This window comes from Lipophrys pholis, assembly GCF_963383615.2.
Source record: "Lipophrys pholis genome assembly, chromosome: 6".
In the NCBI taxonomy this organism is placed as follows: Eukaryota; Metazoa; Chordata; class Actinopteri; order Blenniiformes; family Blenniidae; genus Lipophrys; species Lipophrys pholis.
The window spans coordinates 18,018,494-18,037,655 of NC_137629.1; the positions used below are offsets into that span (position 1 = coordinate 18,018,494).

At 44.0% G+C, this 19,162-nt stretch overlaps 2 protein-coding genes across 2 annotated transcripts in view; one reads left to right on the forward strand and one right to left on the reverse strand.

The window, feature by feature from the left end:
* Nucleotides 1-698: 698 nt before the first annotated feature.
* On the reverse strand, nt 699-9,024 carry ube2d2 (ubiquitin-conjugating enzyme E2D 2). Its single transcript, XM_080466451.1, has 7 exons — nt 8,768-9,024; nt 7,153-7,216; nt 3,270-3,301; nt 2,525-2,602; nt 2,253-2,358; nt 1,941-2,034; nt 699-855 (listed from the first exon to the last, which is right to left on the reverse strand). The coding sequence occupies exons 1-7, from the start codon at nt 8,789-8,791 to the stop codon at nt 810-812; spliced, it is 444 nt and encodes a 147-aa protein (XP_080322577.1). The 5' UTR covers nt 8,792-9,024; the 3' UTR covers nt 699-809.
* Nucleotides 9,025-15,955: 6,931 nt separating this feature from the next.
* ppp3cb (protein phosphatase 3, catalytic subunit, beta isozyme) overlaps nt 15,956-19,162 on the forward strand; it is a 39,970-nt gene continuing 36,763 nt past the window's right edge. The window contains 1 exon segment of the mRNA XM_080465366.1: nt 15,956-16,076. Coding sequence (XP_080321492.1) covers nt 16,052-16,076 — 25 coding nt within the window. The 5' untranslated portion in view covers nt 15,956-16,051.

Genomic DNA, 19,162 nt, shown 5'->3' on the forward strand with positions numbered 1-19,162 from the left:
TAAATTCAAGTCCTTTCATAGATTTCAACAGAAGACCCAAATAGGCCATGTGCATTTTTTTTCCCTCCTTTTCTTCTTTTATTTTTTTAAACACAACCGGCGATGACTTCTTTAAAGTTTTTATTCATTGTATAAAACACAGAGTGCCCTTTGTCTCGAGTGCCAAGACTGCTTTCATGTGTTGTCACCTCTACGGATGGAAAGCATGAGGACAACAAAACAAGAAAGGGTGCAGAGTGTAAAAATCCCTCCATCTTATTGTCCCCCTCCCCCCTCGACAGAATAAAAGGTAAACAAAGAAACAAAAATAGGTCCCCTCGAAAGCTTTACAGATGCTCAAAGGAATGCTTTTAGTGATGGTACGTGAGGATGAGGGCGTGTGAGGGGAGGAAGGGGCAGCCCAACCTGCTCAGTGGCAAAATGTAGAAGAAGTCAGGACTGGGGGGAGGGGGGGGGGGGGGGGGGGGGGGGGTCAGAGGAAGAGGGGGGAGGAAGAGACAGTTTTACCATTGCAAGTTGACAATATGTACACTGGAGGATGGGCAGGGGGACTGAGAGGCAGGAGGAGCAGAGAGAGAGAGAGAGAGGGGGGGGGGGTGAAGAGGTGGGGCAGAGGGAGTTTTACAGGTACTCTGGTGAAGGGGAGGCGTGGCTCAAAGAAAGCACTCCAATGGAAACCAACAAGAACTTGTTTTAAACTTTTCATTTGTTTGTCTGTTGTTTGTTTTTTTGTTTTGTTTTCTCTTTACGTCTGAAGCTCCCCCTAACCTTACGTCGTAGAGGTGGTTGGCCATGTTTCTACTCCAACACTACATTGCATACTTTTGTGTCCATTCCCGAGCTATTTTGTTGTACCTGCAGAGACAGAGGACAGAGGAGCGAGAGGGGAGAGACCAGCTGTTAGAACCGAGATGTGACAGGATGCACGTTTAGATAAAACAACATATTAATGGCAGAGTACTGAATGTGTTACACACTCTCGAATGCAACAGTGCATCTCCTAAGGGTGGCACGCAAACTACTACGTTTCTACCCGTTTTATCTCGTCTATGGTGGCCGTTACCAAAACATTCCTGTCTACACGTGTTGTTCTGAAACTCAGGCCCCGGGTATAAAACAACATTTCCAAGGGTAAAACGCTTTGTTTCTGCATTTTCGTTTCAGAGGAGTTTTGTGTTTACACGGCACCGTTTCAAACTTTCTGTGGCTCCGAGCACCGTTGTCGTGAAATTGGAAACCCTAAACGTTAAGAAAGTTCTCTTTTTCACCTGAAAACATTGCCGTGCCAACAGGGACTTTAAAAACTAATAATGGTACTTGTGTATATAGGTCTTAACATTTTACTAACCTCACACTAAAAAGGCACAAATCAAACAGCAGCATTCCCAATAAATTGACTCAGCTTTAACATTAATGTGGATGCTCATCTAAAGGAACACCTTTGTTTGCAGACTGTTGTACATTTAGGGAGCCTTCCTCACAACGTGAGCTATGAAGACAGACCTTAAGCTTTGTGCTTCATCCTGTCCCTTCTCGAACACAAAGTGTGTTAAATAATCCCGCGGTCGTCTTGTATCACTGAGCTTCACAACACATTCAAGATTTTACCACATCATGCAAAGGAAGGAAGTTCTGTAGGTTTTCATTCGATTTCCCACAAACAACAGTATGAAACAAACGTTCATTCAGTTAAAATTGTGAAAACTTTTCAAAGATTTTGCTTCTATTGGGTGATGAAGTGCACATGAATGCATTTCCTTCAGTGCAGCAGTGCATGTAGGAACTATTCTTCAAGTGACGATCTTTCAAGTCTCTGAAACAGCCGTCAGAGCTTTTATTGCCGTTTATGAGTGAATTGGTAACCGTTGGCTCCTGGGTAAATAGTTTCCACAGTGTGGCAGATGCCGTGGGTGTGTGTGTGAAGAAATGGTGAGGCTTACTTTTCCCTGTCCGTCTTGTAGATGCGGGCGATCTCGGGTACTAAGGGGTCGTCCGGGTTTGGGTCGCACAGCAGAGAGCAGATGGACAGGAGAACTGAAGCAGAGACAGACGACAGTGAGTTAAAAAAAGACTGTGGATGACACTCGCAGACTTGTTGGACAAGTTTTTCACAGCTTTAGAAATGTTGATAAGACATGTAACTGGATCTTGAGGACATCGCCGCATCAAGGACACTATTAGTGTGTCCTGTAATAACCCCACTACTGTACTCTCAGAGCTGACATTTACAAAGCCTGATGTATGAAGCCCACCTTTGGAGATGGTGAGAGCCGGAGACCACTGTGACCGCAGGATGTCAAGACAAATGCTGCCGTTGCTGTTGATATTTGGGTGGTAGATTCTTGTGGTAAATGCAACCTGGAGAGAGTGAATGGAAACAGCATGCGGTGGGAGGAGGGAGAGAGGGAGTCAGAAGACCGGAACAAGGACACACTGAAAATCTGAAGGAGAGACGAGCTTTGAGTGGCTCGTCGTCGGGTTTGTTTATTGGCGTGGTCGGTCTGTTTGTGCGCGTTCTGCTTACCTTTGGCGGTTTGAAGGGGTAATCTGTGGGGAAGTGTATGGTCAAGAAGAAAACCCCACTCTGGTAAGGACTGTCGTTCTGATGCAGATAGTAAAGAAGAAAACAGTCAAAGAGAGGGAAAAGTGCAAGCAAAAAATTGAAATCATCAGATGTTAAAATGCAGGCCAAGAAAGTCCCTCTGATCAGGCTTTACTTCTCCTCTGCCCCACTTCCTTTAAGAACATATTAGTTGTTGCCATCCATTGGCAATTAGGAGAATAACTCTTTTCCTACTAGTTAGATGTTTAACATGAAATATCTGGTAACTTCACAGTCTGCAATTGTTGTATGGTTTGGCACTAAGTTGCCCAAGAAACCCTCCTCAACATTAACGCTGTGTTTATTATGCTGCATAGGTTTGAGTAATTCAGGAATCAGGGCGTGTTAAACTGCGTTTCTATTGGTTAGTTAGTTAGTCGACGTCAGTCGCAGCAGCGGTCACCAACACCCCAAATGTCTGACAACGTCAGTTTTATCGCAGGATGTCTTTGTTTGCAAGACCACAACAACTTCCGTACTTGAACCGGCCTCACAGCGCAAAGTAGGCCCACTGAGTTCACGAGTCTCTCAGCATCATTATCTTTTGTCTAGGGCGGCCGAGAAACCTCAGAGTGTAGCGGCATCTGGGAGTTTTCTTTTTCTTTTTAAATCACTTCTAACAGAAGCAAAGCCTTGCAATCAGATCCATAACAGAGTGAATACTTACAGGTCCCATTATTGTGGCTTGCCAGTGAAACACTGCAACACAAAGCAGAGAAATTGGTTACGAAACAAACCCAACACAATGTGTGCTGGAGGACGTGTGAGAATAAATAATGCCACATGAAGTGTGCCTGTTTATTCGTGCAGTTGAGTAACAGACCCTTACATAAAGTGCAACTCAGAACAACACATTCCTGGAAATAGGTTATTTGGAAGAAGAAAAAAAGAAAAAGAAAAGGAAGTGGGGATTTGTATGACGGCTGCAAGTCATGCTTGCGTCACAGCGAGTTAAACAGTGAGCGCAGAAACACTCTGCTGTGACTGATGGGGAGAACTTAACCATGTTCAAGCCTGTCCTACCGCTGACGTCGGAGAACACGCGTCACTCTGGAAGACAATGCCGGTAAACTGCTGCTATTACACGTCACCAGAAAGACTCTCTTATAGTTTATAGTACGAGTGGTTGGTTTGATGTCTGCTGGCAGGAAGCAACGAGTGCAGAGCTACTGATTCTTCACATGTTGTTTTGGAGTTGAAAAGTGCCAGAGTTGTTCTCAAACAGCAAAAACAAAACAACAAGGCTCAGGATGGTGATTAGGACTCATTCCAGTTTCTCTGAAAAGCATAAAAATCTACAGATTTCGTAGAACTTCGGGGCTGTGACGTGAGAGAGCTGTGTATCGGTTTGACCTAATCCCAGAGCGTGCTCCTCACAGGACAGACCTTTATCAACCTCACCTGAAACACTGCAGCAACAGGAAGAGACACCTGCACGGCAACGTTGACATTTTCGAAACCGGTTTACTAATCACAACCAGATAACTTCCACAACCCTTAATGCTAATGCCAGATGTGACCCTATGTAAATACACCAGTGCAATTTAACATGTACACATGAATGTTAGTTGCTTGATGCAGATTTTCATTCGAATTCCTTCCGTTTGAGACCTGATGAAGACATCAGAAAGAACTGAGCTGGATAGAAAATACGTTATTTCTGAACATCATCTGACTTTCGGACTAAATATTCATTGAAACGCACAACACACAAACTTCCCTGTTAGTTTCAATGCTACATGTTAAGCTGATCCACTTTGAGGCGGCTGCAGCGTCGCTGTTTCTCAGTTTATTTCCATATGTACATTTCATCATTACATCACTGTGTTTTGGTCGACCTCAAGACTTTTTGTCATGTGACACACGCATTTAGAGTCAAGTAATCTTTGATCCTTTATAGACACTTATACCACACACACTTCAATGTATGTCAATGCGAGTGTAAAACACCTGTGTCCCATTTACATACAAAAATAAATTGAGAAGCACTTACTGCACCATCTCTGACCCTTTCAAGTGTTTTGCCTCTATCTTATAGTATTTTCTCTTTTTTTCTCCCTAAACTCACAATGTGATTCACGATACAATGTTTTCTTTAACAAAATAATTTTCCAGATGAATTGTGACTGAAATCTTATTATTTCTGTTAAATCCAGTAATTATTTTCAATACTGTATCAAATCAAACTTCTTTTTTATTCCCGAGGTTGGTAAAGTAACTGACTGTAAGCTATCAACTAAGGGCATGTTTAGTTTTCTTTGTAAAAGAATAACTTAAAATATCTTTTGTTTTAACAAAATCAAATAAATTAACTGAATTTTAATACAAATATCACATAAAATAGACTAGGAACTAAAATCTCTTGAATAAACAATCAGGGGCTAATAACGTTTGTTCCCAGCTTGGAATTTAGTACATTTAGTAAATGTGGGGTTGCATGCTGCATCATATTGGTTGTACTGTTTGTGTCAGGCATCACTCTCTTGCAATATTTGCAGCTTGTTTTGATCTTGTTCCTTATTCTCAGCATTTTCATTTTCTGACATCGGACAGCTAAAATGCTGCCACATCTCCAATTTGAAACTGGAGTGAGCTTCCTGTATTACAAATTTCCTGAGGCCAGACATAACTTTGCTGTCGCCTACACCAATCGTCTTGCTGCTCTTTGCTCGACGTAGAACGTGGAACACATAGCGATGCAAGACGTTTATCAAGGAAGGGAAGCTTCTAGATTACTCCCTCTGCCATTTGCACCGTGATGCATTTTTTTTATTACAACCGATTCAATTAGTCTTACGTTCGAACCGATTTTTAACCGTCTTGCGGTGCATTGCTATATTGCGACCACAAGATGGTGTGGTGAGTCACTATAGGATTTAGTCCGAAGGGAAAAAGAGAAGCAGGTCCAACATCGATCTCTTTGAAAAAGCTCTTGGCAACAATAGGACAGACTGCACACTACAGCGAGTCAGACCAAATAATCACAAGGAGACATTACATAAAATAAACATACAGCACCTTTAAATCACAAAGGTTTCATTATATCTGCCACAATAGAAACTCCTCACAAATCAATGGAACACTGTGACAGAATGGTAAAATCAAATCAGAACGACATTTAATAGACGTAAAACAGGTTTAAATACATTAACACAAACAGGTCTGACATCACCTATTTGAATCTGTTTCAACAGCTCCTAGAACACTTCAGCAGATTAACCACAAACAAGGAAGTGACATCGTCCCAACTAACACAATACGCACACAAAAAAGCAGATTGACCTTTCAGTGTTACAGAGAACCAAAGAACTCTCTGACACAATCCCAGATAAACTAATGTGTTTATAATAATGAAAGAGCTTCAGTATTTATACTGAAAACGGAGACAAACCAATAAGATGTAATGACTTTAATTCTGATTTATCAGCCACACTGTAACCTTCTGATTAAAATACAACCTCTACTCAGTTCATGTTAACCTGCACATGTCTTGTCATTCTGATTATAGTCGTTTATAATAAAACTAAAGCTATTAAAGTCAAGTATTTCTTTAACTTTGAAGTATTCAACTGTAGAAACCTTGTAAATACACTGAGCTCATTAATACTTTCTGGGATCAAAAGTATTTGCAGTGACTAAGATATGAAAAAGAAAAGTGGCGATAGAAACTGGTCACATCGTGTATGTATGAAATTTTTTTTGCATTCAAGTAATTAAGCTGGAATGACGAACTAGAATCTCTACAACAGGTAGTCCAGGTATATCCAGGATCAGCCGCCTCAAAAACAAAACAAAGCAGTACTTCCCCATTTTAGGTAAATCCACATGATCCACTCACTGATGCTCAGGACTTACAGTACGTTATGTAAGGAAACGAAACAAAGTAATGTGAGTAATTATTTTCATGGAGGACTGTCAAAATAATCCAAAGGACTTTCTCAGAGATGCCTGTCAGTGTGAATGTTTTGAATCAGCTCTTCTTTAGTTTAGATCAGGGGTGTTGAATGTATTTAAGTTTAGAGGCCACATACAGCCCAATTTCATCTTGAGTGGGCCGGACCAGTGAATAGGTGCCAAAACAACCTTTAAAAACAAACTTTAAAGTTTTTCTTTGTTGTGACACAAAGTATATGTGATGAAATTTTCACAACAATTACTACTAAAAATGACTACAATCTCAACATAAAGCCAATTTTAATGAAACCGTCTGGTGCAAAACAAAATTAAATGACCAAAAGACTTCAACAGCTGTTGTCATATGAATGTTTTAACAAACTAACTCCGACAGCATGGCTTTGGGGCTCATGCGAGTTTGCTTGCTTTCATGGCAGCATCACTGACATCTCAGCTCGGGTCTCAGTGTTGTGTTGTGTCCACTCCTCTCTAGGAAATTTGTTGAAAGATCATTATTTTCTTTGAATTTCACCCCCATTTGCTTGGTGGTTTGACAGGCCGGATCGGAGCTGGTGCCGGGCTGGTTTTGGCTCATGGGCCTTATGTTTGAGACCCATGATCTAAACGGACTGAGGCAGGTTTGTTAGTGGACTTACTGTCGTCTCCTACGGGTCCTGCAGAACACTGGGCTGGGGGGTCCCGTGCCAAGTCATTTAACTCCTGCGACAAACAGGGGGGGGAAGAAAAGTGAGTTTAACAGGTTCACAGTGGTGCAGTATGACATGCATTTCATCAAACTGGTAAACAAAGCTGGTTTGATCATGGCTGCACATAGATTAGACGGTAATGCGAGAATATATAACAGTATTGGGATTTTGATTACAGATACATGATTTCACATGAACAAGCTCTTCATTTATTGACTGATGTGAAAGCAGGTGCTCCTGAACAGCAATCCTGCGTTTCCTTATAGCACAACACGACCTTTGTTGATTGCACTGACCGTTTATTTATTTATATATCTATCCTCATGGATTGCAGACTTTAGCAGAAGCAACCAAACACAGACCACAATAAAAAAGACAGAGTCTTCTCTGTAACAACCATGACGGCCCTGTGCAGCGTTAGCTTAGCTCCATGCTATCCGCTCGCAGGATTTCATGCACGGTAAACAATGCACGGGCCCGTCGGTCACATCACAACACAACACAACACCGGTCAACGTTACCGGATGAGCCAACCGCGACAAAACACACCAGGACGTGATGTTAAATCGGCGTGAGAGAGGATGTAAGAAAGGACGAGGTGCTCGCCTGCTGTCAGCAACATGACATGAAAGGCGAACAACGCGTGGGGCCTGTTTTTAAGCACACTGCTCACATCATGACACACTTTTCCTCATCCACCACTGATCACTGTTGTTTCCAACGACGATAACTCAGAACACAAACATTAGCAGGTCTGATGCGAATACCCGGAGGATGCGCGTTACAAAGAGATAAATAAATAAAAAAAATTAAAAAAAACAGGACGAGACACGGGCTAGCCGTAGCTACACCCATCCTGACCTCTGAGCTGGGACGTCTGAATCTCCAGTCGGGGATTTTATTGGGGAAGCTTGATCGTTTCCGATCAAAACACTCATCGATCGTAATGTCAAACAAGTACAAGGTCTGTTTTAATTAGGCTAATGCTAGGTCCACCGCTAGCTGGACAACTTCAAACACTGAGCCCTGTCACGTTAAGCACCTACAATAGGTCATGTTTTGTCCTGGTTATGTGTTATATGTGAGCCATAATCCGAGATTAAATAAGATAAACCACTGTTGGCTGCTTTAATGAACAAATATGAATAGAGTTAGCTTGTCGGGGCTAGCCGAGCAGAAAGTGCTAGCCTGCATCAGCTAACAGCGCTCGTTGTGACAGCCGGAGCGGGATCAAACCGTCGGTTCCGGTCGGCGTTAAGTATCCAGGTGGCAAAGCTGCACATGGAGTGAACTGGTGTGACCCGGCCGGGGACAGCTCACCCCAGTGTGCGGCCGCTGTGGCCCGTGTGAGGAAGCTCCCGAGCCGACAAGCGGCGCATTGCTGCTCCCGCTGTCGTCACTCTCTATTCACAGACCGTTACCCCGAGCTCCCGTTATCCGCTCAATAATCTTCAAATTCCCCCCACCGAGACCCACCCAAAGGACATCCATCCACCGGTGGAGCCTCTCAAACAAACCTTAACCCAAACTGCGAAGCCCCGGGCCTCGCCGCTCACTTCCTTACCTTGTGAATTCTTTTCAGAGCCATTGTTGTGCTAGCGCTTCTGTCAGGGAAAACGTGCGGTTAAAATGGCGATTGATATCACTGTCCGTCGATATTACCGGCACCGAGTTCTCATAGAACACCGTCACTGTACACACAGTTCACCGAGCGCTACCAAAGGAAACCAGCGGGGCTGTTTTGAGGCGAAACTGAAAGATAGAGAGGGTAGAACCGCGTTCCTTCCTCCTACTGCAGCGGCTACCAAATCACTGCGGCCTGTGGCTGTCAGCGGCAAGGAGGGTGACTTCCGGCGGATGACCTTCACAACAAGAGTACGGACAGGAACACACAGTCCAAATGAACACTGAAAACACAGAAATTGTAAAATTTGTGGTGGTGTGATGGATCAAATAACCTTGTAAATCATTGGATTCCATGGTGACACATGTGGCGTTGGCAAAGGTAAGCGCTCTACCAAGTGCCCGTTGTAGTTTCATTTATTGTTTAGATTTCATGATGAAAATGTAAAAAGGCTATGCTGAACCTATGATTAATAAATTAGTAATGAACTTGGGAATGGGAATGTGTGTTTGGCTGAACTATGAAATTAAATAAATACAACAAATCCCCTACTCAAGAATACAAATGTTTATTCAGTTGTAATATTAATGTATATTAATGTAGTAGTGGTAGTCGTTTTTAGTTAAAGTAGTAATGAAGTGATGTTATTTACAAATATAGCATGGACTCATTCAATGATTATATTAAGATATTAAGATTATATTAACACTTCCATAATAAATATGTAATATGTGGCTCATTTGATATGGTGTAATGAAAAAATAAAATAAAAATAACCTAACCTAACCTTTGCCTACAGTACTAAAAGATGTAATGGTAACTTTTGTATCTGTGATGTCAGCCTAGTCTGACATCGGTGGGATCAGTGAAATAACCATTTAAAAAAAAAAAAAAATCCGGACAAACTACAGTTGTATTGCTTCAGTACACAGACGTACTGATTTATTATGAAAAAGTTTACATTGAAAGCAATACATTTTCAGACACCTGAAACAAGATGGGCATTTTCAAGAGAAATAAGATCAATTTCAAGATCAAGGCATTTTTATAGAAACTAGACTGTATTATTTCAATCGAAGAATGTATTTTTTTGCCTTCAACCCAGTCAATTGACAACACATACAAGGAGCAGTGTGTCCCTACTTTTGCAGCTGCTGGGGGTCAGAGGTCATGCTCAGTGGTGACCTGTTGGTAATGGCATTCAAACCTGCAAGCTTCTGATAGCAAGATGGATTTGCCAAATCCTAGGGTACAACATTATGCCTCCTGAAGCAAAATACATTTAATCAGGGGTACCAAACATAAGGCCTGTAGGCCAAAACCGGCCTTCAAGAGGCTCCAATCCAGTCCAACAAAATACCAAGGAAATGGCAAAAAATGTCAAGGAAAACTTCACAAATTTCTTAAAACAAGCAGAAACACAATACTGTGACCTGAGCTGAGATATCAGTGATGCTGCCTTTGAAGCTAACTACCTCAGTGCTATCAAACTAGCCTCAAAGCAATGTTTAACGGGGTAAGTTTGTAAAAACACTCAAGATAACATTTTGCTGTCTGTGGCCCCTGAACTAAAATGAGTTTGACAGCCCTGATTTAAACGTTAAGCTGATTTAAAGTAATAAAAACCTCAACATTTTCATCATTTTGCAGCCTTACACATGCATGTCTTGCATATGAAGGCTTTGGCACTGACACTACTTTGTCAGTTACCTTTGCAGCATCACAGATGTAACATAACATTTCAATGTTGTGTTATGTCTCATTAACACAATTCCCAGGAAATACTAAAAGAAACAGCAGTTTCTTTTATGTAAAAAAAACATCTAAACATACTTCTAATTCAAAATATATCCCTAATTCTCACATTTTGTAATCATGACATTGTGCATTGGGACCGGATTTTCGGCCGTCAGGGTCGTCAAAGTCTTCACACTTCACACGACAGTACGAGACGAATTTAAACAAACATTTTTGAAGACTATAAGAGCTGAATCGGCGCCAACTCGATGAGTTTACACAATAGCGTCGACGTGAGATTAAACGCCATCTGCGTGCTATCCATTCAGGAAAAATAAAGGTACAGACGGACAGAACTCTCACCCCTGTGGTATTCTTATGTTTGGAGAACAATCCCCCAAAAAGAAAGAGGAGAACATGAACGCGGTTGTGGCTCAGAAAGAGGTGACCTGGGGAGGCCAATTTTGCAAAAAGAGCTTAAAGTAAGTATTTGTAAGCATGTACTAGCATTTTATGTTGGATTTCCGGTGCCGTGCGGATAACTACATCATGTCATACTGTATTTCTATTGGTTTGTTAAAGCTGACGTGATCGCAGCTGCCGCTCTGACTCCCCAGATATCGGACACAGTGCGATACTTGTCATGGGCTTACGACCGACACCACGGCTGTCCTAGTACTGTGCACAAAGCCCGACTGATTTAAGCCGGGACTGTGGATTTCATGCTCAATTCTACCAACGATCCGATCTTTCATCTCAGATGGCCAAAAATCGCACTGGTTGTGGGAGCCTTCAGGCCAGTTTTGGCCCATGCACAGTGTGTTTGACTGCCGTGCAAAACTTCAGTTTATGCGGTGTAAGATCCTTTTATTGTGAAAGGCCCTGGCAGCAGCCGGAAGTGTCCCTGCGCTGTCCCTCTGAGGACCACCGCCGACACGCGCACGCTGCCGACGTAACACTGCAACCGGCGTCATTGTGGCTCCGAGCAGGGGAACGGCGGAGCGGTGAACGAGTGGTCTGGACGGAGCCAAAATGTCCGTCCTGCACTCTCATTGCACAGGGTTGTCCCGTGAAGCGGCGCTAAAATGGGTTACTACCGGGACTGCGCTTCTGCAGGCAGCGAGACGGTCATGATGACAGATGAACGGCAGCTGTGGAGTTTAATCACAGTTTCTGGAAGCTATAGCATGTAGACAAGGCACACCTAAAGAGGGTTTACTCAGCGCGGAGTGATACTTGTCACATCAGAACGCGTTTATCTGTTCTAGACATGTGAACGTGTGAATAACTGCAGCCACACTTGCTGAAGGATGAATACATTTCTTCCTCGAGAGAATGTTAATGTTTACAAAGCATGTGTCGCTTTGTTTGTGGTTGGAGACTTCCTACGTGGAACCGGATCACGTGCTTTCCCAGGTAAAGGTGTGTACCCACCTTTCACTCAGTCAGGTGGGCGGGGCATAGTGTCCCAAAATTATTAAGCTTACCTCCGATCATCCCAGCACTTCTTTTTTTGGGCGCAGTTTTAAAGTACAGTATCAATTAAAATTCTTTTGAGATCAACATTTCTTGTTTAAAAAGAAAAGGAAAGAAACACCAGACCAAGGCGCACACCCATGCCAAACAATCACAAACAGAAAAAAAAGACTCAGATAACATTTAGCCCAGTGTAGGAATAAGGCCACGTTTACACATACCCGAGTTTTTACTAAAACGCTGATATTTCTCTGCGTTTGGACCTTGCATTTACACATAAATGCAGCTATGAGCCACCACAAACGATTCCTTAAAACGGTGTGTCTCCGTTTGCATCTAAAGAAGGGTAGACAGAGATTTACGTCACAATATGTATAAATATGCGACAGAAGCGTCATCTGTGTGCGACCCATGTTTACGCTGTGATGAAAATGGATACAGTGAGTGCATGTTTTTCTTCTTCTTCTGCTTTACTTGTTTTATATTCAAATGCTACATTTAAGCGGAGCTCCGCTTGTTCATCGGTCCAAACAAACCAACAATTTCGCTCAAAGAACAGGAAATGGCTTGCGCCGTTCATGACGTATTGTTTTCTTTTTCCAGTACTCTAATTGGATTCATGCGTCTCGTTACACTGCACCCTACAGGTTTGGCATGCTCATAGTTGCTCTGAACCAGGTGTATTTGCGGGTCATGTAACTGAAGTTGTTTTCGATTTATTTTGTAAACATTGAGGGGGAAATATCCGTTTTTGTAAAAACCCGGGTACATGTAAACGTGGCCTAAGAATAACACTTGCATGTAACAGTCTGTGATGGACTGGTGTCCAAACATTCCTGCCTTCGTACAGTCAGCTGGGATCGTCTCTCTCTCCCCTGCTATCCTGAGATGTATGGAGACATGAGAAGATGGGTGAGTTTGAAGGGTCTTGCAAACATGTCACTTGAATTTTGAACATTTATTTGATTTGACTTTTTTTACAGCATAGACTAATGAATTGACCTGAGCCTTCAATGTGTTTTTTTTCTTAATCCAGCACCTTATGAAATTATGTCATGAACTTTGTTTAACAATTGTTGACTAAGCATGACATTGTATTAAGTGTGATTCCCACGGGAAGTTGTTAGTAATTCATGTTTTCTTTTTCACTTTGTGTAAGGACATGATCTTTATTAGAACTTGGTAAAAGACAAAAGTATTTGTCCATAATTAGAGTAAAACATAGGTGGCCGTTGATGTCACTGAAACTGGCTCCATGTCATGCCTGTAGATGTTCTGTAAGTGAAGCTTGAAAATTGGCAGAAGTGTGCTTCATAATCGATTGTTGCACCCGTGCTTTTCCTGTTGTGTTGTGTCTCAATACCTGACACTGAAAGGCCTGAAGCAGCATGTGGCCTGCAGGTGTGTTTACAACAATTGATACATTTCAGTTCAGTGGTTTAAACTGGATTAATGGACATTAAGAATCAGTTTCTTTTACAATGCTCTTGGAGGATAAAGGGCTGTTTTGAAGCTGCAGTGATTGGTCAGGAGGTATCACTGTACCCTGCTTGTGAAACATCATTGGTCTCTGTGTGCGACTCTCAATGTGAGATTACTTATGAGTTACTTACGTATGAGTTACTAACTATCGAGCGATGTGATTGAGGACTGAATGGTCAGATTGTGATGGGCTCATGGGAATATCAGTTTTTGGAGAGGATAGAAGACATGTCACCTGCAAATAAAGCTTATGGGAGTAAAATCAGTATGATGCAGAAAGATATCGAGGTGAAATCCTGCAAACAGTTGCAATCACATATCCCCACCATCTGAGATGAGTTTTTATCCCCCAGGATGACATTGCAGGCCTCCAGAAAGTGGGTTTATCAGAGACCGTTTCCAGAATTTGTGAGTGAAGAGGAAGGAAAGACTTGCCATCAGTGCTGACTTCAACCCCATCCAACACTTGTTGGTGTCACAATAGGCGTGCAGAGTGGCCAACACAACCCTTTGGTTGACGAGTGACGAATGCTGGTTGAAAAATGGGACACTGAACAGAAGTGTGTGAGCAGGCTGCAGTTGGTTGTTCGATGTGATTTCTGTTTGTTCATTGAGTAAATTGTTAAATTGCCACTCCACCTTGATTCTTCAGGTGTCAATCATCCAATCTTGGTGAACTAAAAGGGAAGTAAACGAGGCTTTTCATATGTAAGACTTATTGGCAAGTAGGGCAACCGAAAAACCCACAAATCTCGCTATTTGCATTTTGTGTTTATGGCCTTGCCAATCACTCCACTCTGCTTTCTGCTTGGATTGTTTAGTTTTAATCAATTTGGTTTGCTAAAGATAAAACCCTCGTACCCTGTCTATTTGTGTTACTTTGAGTTTCCTTGCTGTTATTTGTTAATAACATTATGGCTAAAACACATTTTGTTCCCATTCTGGCGCACAGATTAATGTCAAACCCTCCCAACGCATCGCCTCTGGCTTTATTACAAGTTTGGTCACAGTGCAGGAAAGAAAGAACAAGACGAAAGAAAAAAACCCACAAAGCTATGGGCTCACGTGACCATCCGTCAAATAAAATGCTGTACAGTTACACACGCGCGTGCACCAAAAGTGCCCACTCCAAAGAGGAGTCTCTACTCTCGCAGGGGGAAAGCCCTGTAATCAATGTCTCCACAGGATGGCGGTATGAGTCTGCGTGTGTGTGTGTGTGTGTGTGTGTGTGTGTGTGTGTGTGTGTGTGTGTGTGTGTGTGTGTGTGTGTGTGTGTGTGTGTGTGTGTGTGTGTGTGTGTGTGTGTGGGAGTTCCTTTTTTCGCCATTCCGGGGTGTTGCCAGCTGCATGGCAGCGCTTGCAGAGGCGTCCTGGTGGAGGCAGAGCCTGCGCGTCTCTCCTCTCCAAGGCGTCTCTTTCGGCCTCTAACCTTCAGAGACCCCCCCCCCCCCCCCTATCTCCACCTTCCTCCCACCTCCCTTCTTCCTCCTCACACCCTCCCCACACCCCACCCCACATACACTTTTCTCTACCCCCCCCCCCCCCCCCCCCCCCCCCCGTGTCTCTCTCTTCTAAAGAATAAAATAAATATATATATATATATATATATATACACACAAATTCTGGAACCAAGCATGCCATAACAGCAGCTAGGTATCCGCCTATCCTCCCCCAAAGTCACCGCAGGCACAGCAGCAGGCTTCCCCCGTCCGGGAGCGCGCGGAGCCTCCTCCGAGTGATGCCACTGCTGCACGAGAAAAGCACCCATCTCGGCCCTTGACGGAAGAGAGAGCCCCCCCCCCCCCTCCCAATCCCCCCCGCCCCCAACCCCCGCCCCCCCCTCCACCTCCCCCGCGGCTCTTGATCTCGTCCCGACTTCAGGATGTCCGACAGCAACGCAAGTCCCGCCGACCGGGTGATCAAATGTAGGCATGCCAAATCCTGCACGGCCAGTGAGCGCTCCTCTGTGCCAATCATTCTGCTTTAACTCATCGCTTGTTTCTTTCTGTCTGCATCCCTGTCGCTTGCACCAGTGTATCTTATCAGCACGTTTCTCTCTGTTCACACTCCATCCCTCTCTTTTATTTGATTTATTTTAATGAATCATTGCACCCTATAATAAAAGAAGTATTTGACTGGAGAGTCAGGATGCATGTGCCTCTGAACCTTTTAGGGGAGGGAGGCGGTGATGGATGGGGAAAGGGGTGGGGGGGTATCCAGCACGATACGCCATAATCAGGGTCTTCCCTCGTTATTCTATTAGAATTCACCCCCTCACCGAGGCATTACCCCATTTTCAAACAGGGTGGGGGGATGTCTCTTCCTCTATGTATAGCCAAAGCAATTGTGCGACACCCTGTGCTGCATGAGCTCCATACGCGCTCCACTCCTAGCGGTGGTTTCGTGTTACTGAATAATACCCTACAGAGACACACACAACCGTGAGAGAGTGATAGAGAGAGGGAAAAGGCAGGGAGGGAGAGAGGGAGATGAGCATCTTGTTCCAATGAAACATCAAGCAGTGTGACGATGACAGCGAAAGGCAGACATAAAGGTAAATAAATGTTGCGCGTAAGCCGCGATCGTCGGTGTTGTGGTTCTGCTGTGTGGATGTGGACGGTGTCACCGGGATGATGTTGCATGTATGCAACGATGTAAGGAGAGGAGAGGGCAGAGCGAGAGGGAGGGAGAGATGCTAAAAAGGGGAGACTTGTCACTCGGAGACTCTCAAGATTTCGGAGGATTTTTGTCACAGTATTTCTACACGGTGCGCCCGGCTGCGCGTCATAGAGACGGTTCTTCTGTGTTGGATGTGCAGACCATGTCCATATGCTGGCCCACATTCAGCGATCTAGTTTTATTTTTAGTCAAATCTGAACCGGAGTCAGTTCATCGATCGGTGTCAGTAGGAGGCAGCAGGCTGGTAACTTTGCCAGGCCGAGTGCGCACCTCCATGTCCGTGAGTTTGCTGTAAATGAAACGGGCCTGATGTGATGAACTCACCCTGATGCTGACTGATGTCACGTTTTAAAACAATGAGTGAACATGACTGATCTGCGATGGTCTATAAGTTGATGCCCCCTCCCCTCCTCTCGGTGAGGCCTGAATGTCAGTGGGTGATTCTGCTTCCCCCCTTCCGCGCGCGTAACGCTTCTCCCACGTCTGCGTAAAGGTCTCCCTGGCTTCCCCCCGCTCTTGTTTTCCCTGAGTGTCAAATGAGAGACAAAATGGAGTGTAGGGATGCTCGGGCTCACGTATCTGAGCCTCACCGCTCGACCAGGATGATGCATACCGCTCTAATGGTGTTATTGCATCATTGGATTATGGAATATTTAATGTGTTTAGAGCGTCTGTTTCTGCTTGACGAGTGGGCGGCTAGAAGTGTGGGTGGGTGGGAGGATGCGAGGAGGGGCTCTCCGGGTTGTGATCCGCGGAGCTTGCACAGATTGTCGTGCTTTATCGGGTCACAACAAGGCTCTGGCATGGCAGCAGCGAGCGGCCGCGCTTCCACGCAAGCAGCCTGCCACATGCGACGATGCCCGCCTGCTCGCCCGCATGTCCTCTCCCACTGGCTCCCCTCAATAAACTCACAAGGTCTCTCTGCCGGAAGAAGCGGAGCTGACAGTTGGATGCGTCGCTCGGGCATGCCCCGGTATTCCGTGCGTGCGTCTTGCTGGGGAAATAGGGGTGGGGTGGGCTTGGGGGGTGCACGGGGTGGTGGTGGTGGGTGCACTTGCAGTTTTTGCACGTAGGGCTTCAGGACTTCATGTGCATATGCTCAGATGGCTGCTAGGTCTGTGTGTGCTGTAGTGCAGGGGCGGTGCTACAGGAAACGTGGATTCTCCAACTGCAATTACGCCTCATCACTTCCATCCATCTATATCACCATCAATCAACGCTTTCCTTCACCTTCAAAATTTGTAGTAGCTCGTTTACATCTGTGTTTGCACGTGTGGGTCATCAGAGCTCTGGGCTGCAACTACTGGAACACATGAGCGACCTATATCCTCACGCATCATCCATCTCACACACACATGCATTTCCTGCCAAGCAAGCCACACGGCAAAGCATCAGTCAGGTGAGAATGATTTAGTGTAGTGTGAACGAAGCTGCACAGGGACAGGCGGGGGGGGGGGGGGGAGATGGGGGGGGGTCATCAGTCAAACAGGAGTCATTTCTGGCAGACAGAGTGTGCCAGCTCGTCCTACTCCTCCCATGTTATGGATTTTAGCAGATAGAAGGAGCACAGGGATGGATTCAAAGGACACGGCATACTGAGAGCAATGGACAAAGAGGCAGAAAGTGTGGGGGCGAGGTGAGGGAGAGAGGGAAGGAGAGAATGTGACAAGGCCACGGAGGAGGTGAAATAGCTGGGGAGTGAGAGGCGCGGAGGGAAAGTGAGGCAGAGGCATAAAAGAAGCACAAGAGGAGTAGTATTTCACCCCGATGTGTGGCACAACACTATTCTGAGCTAAATTGAGGATTTTCTTTTTTTTTATGTTTTTGATTACTTATTATGCATATTTTATTGTAAAATGAAAACCCCACAACAAAATACATAAGGGTGGGGATGCAAGGTTAATTTTCCAGTTCATATCAATAACTCTAAAATCCCCCTTGTCCACTTGCACTTAATTCAGACTTCAGTACATCAGTATAGATTTTTCTTCTTCCAAGATTGTGCAGAAACAGTTGACAGCCAGAAATGATGAGCATGGGGACAAGATGTTCTTCTTCAACAGTGACATAGAATAGCAATCAAACTTGTGCAACATATGGACTTTTATGTTAAAATGAAATTAGTTCCATTAGCAAATGTGATTTTACTATTGTGTGAATGCTGATGGCACTAGACCCCAATAGTTAAATTTGTAATATGCAGAAGAATCTATTAATATATTGTGGGGATACCCTTTAAGGTAGAAATATGGAAATTTCTCCATTTTGGGCCTCTGCAGGGTGAATTTATGACAGATCATAAGAATATAATACCTTTACATATATTAATGCAACATTAAGGCTGGTACAGTCAATGTCAACATCTGAAGCTGGAACAGTAAAGATGAACTTACTTTGCATCATGTCTGGTGTCACAAACACTTTGTGACTAAAATAAATGACCAATTTTGTTAAAGACCGTTTATTTATGGAAAAAAATAAATCTTCCTAGTTCTTCACTGCTCAGGTTGTGTCAGGAAGAGCGTCCGACGTGAAAACTTGTGCAAAATGAAACAGATCAGCGGACCAGAGTCCACTGAAAAGACGGTAGAGCTTTACAACATGTCGCGCTCCAAGGGTAGTTTGTAAATATAAGTATGAAAAGAAACACTGCATCATGTTTGTGGCCTCTGTTTTATGGATCGATTCAGAGCAGAATGTGTGTTTGAGGCTCTTAGCCTGATGGCAATGGTTTTTTTTTGATGTGTCAGCAAGTTTACTGATCCCGTTGTTCTGTCTGCTGGCTCATATTCATGACTTAGTGGGACACTTGCTGATGTCGGAGAGCTCACTTATGGTGGAAGTCTGCTTTCATTGTAATTGGAAGGGACAACAGAAGACAAGCCCTGGCAGATGTGCAATTCAGTGTTTCTAACTTCATCTTGATTATCTTTGTATCCCCCAAAACTCTAATGTCTTTAT

What these genes read in the sequence shown, in the direction of transcription:
- ube2d2 (XM_080466451.1), bottom strand. Translation starts at nt 8,791, where the DNA reads ATGGCTCTGAAAAGAATTCACAAG. An exon ending in AAGCCACAATAATGGGACCT is followed by an intron (nt 2,603 to 3,269) that starts GTAAGTATTCAC and finishes TATCTGCATCAG; the next exon opens with AACGACAGTCCTTACCAGAG. An exon ending in GGCTCTCACCATCTCCAAAG is followed by an intron (nt 2,035 to 2,252) that starts GTGGGCTTCATA and finishes TCTCTGCTTCAG; the next exon opens with TTCTCCTGTCCATCTGCTCT.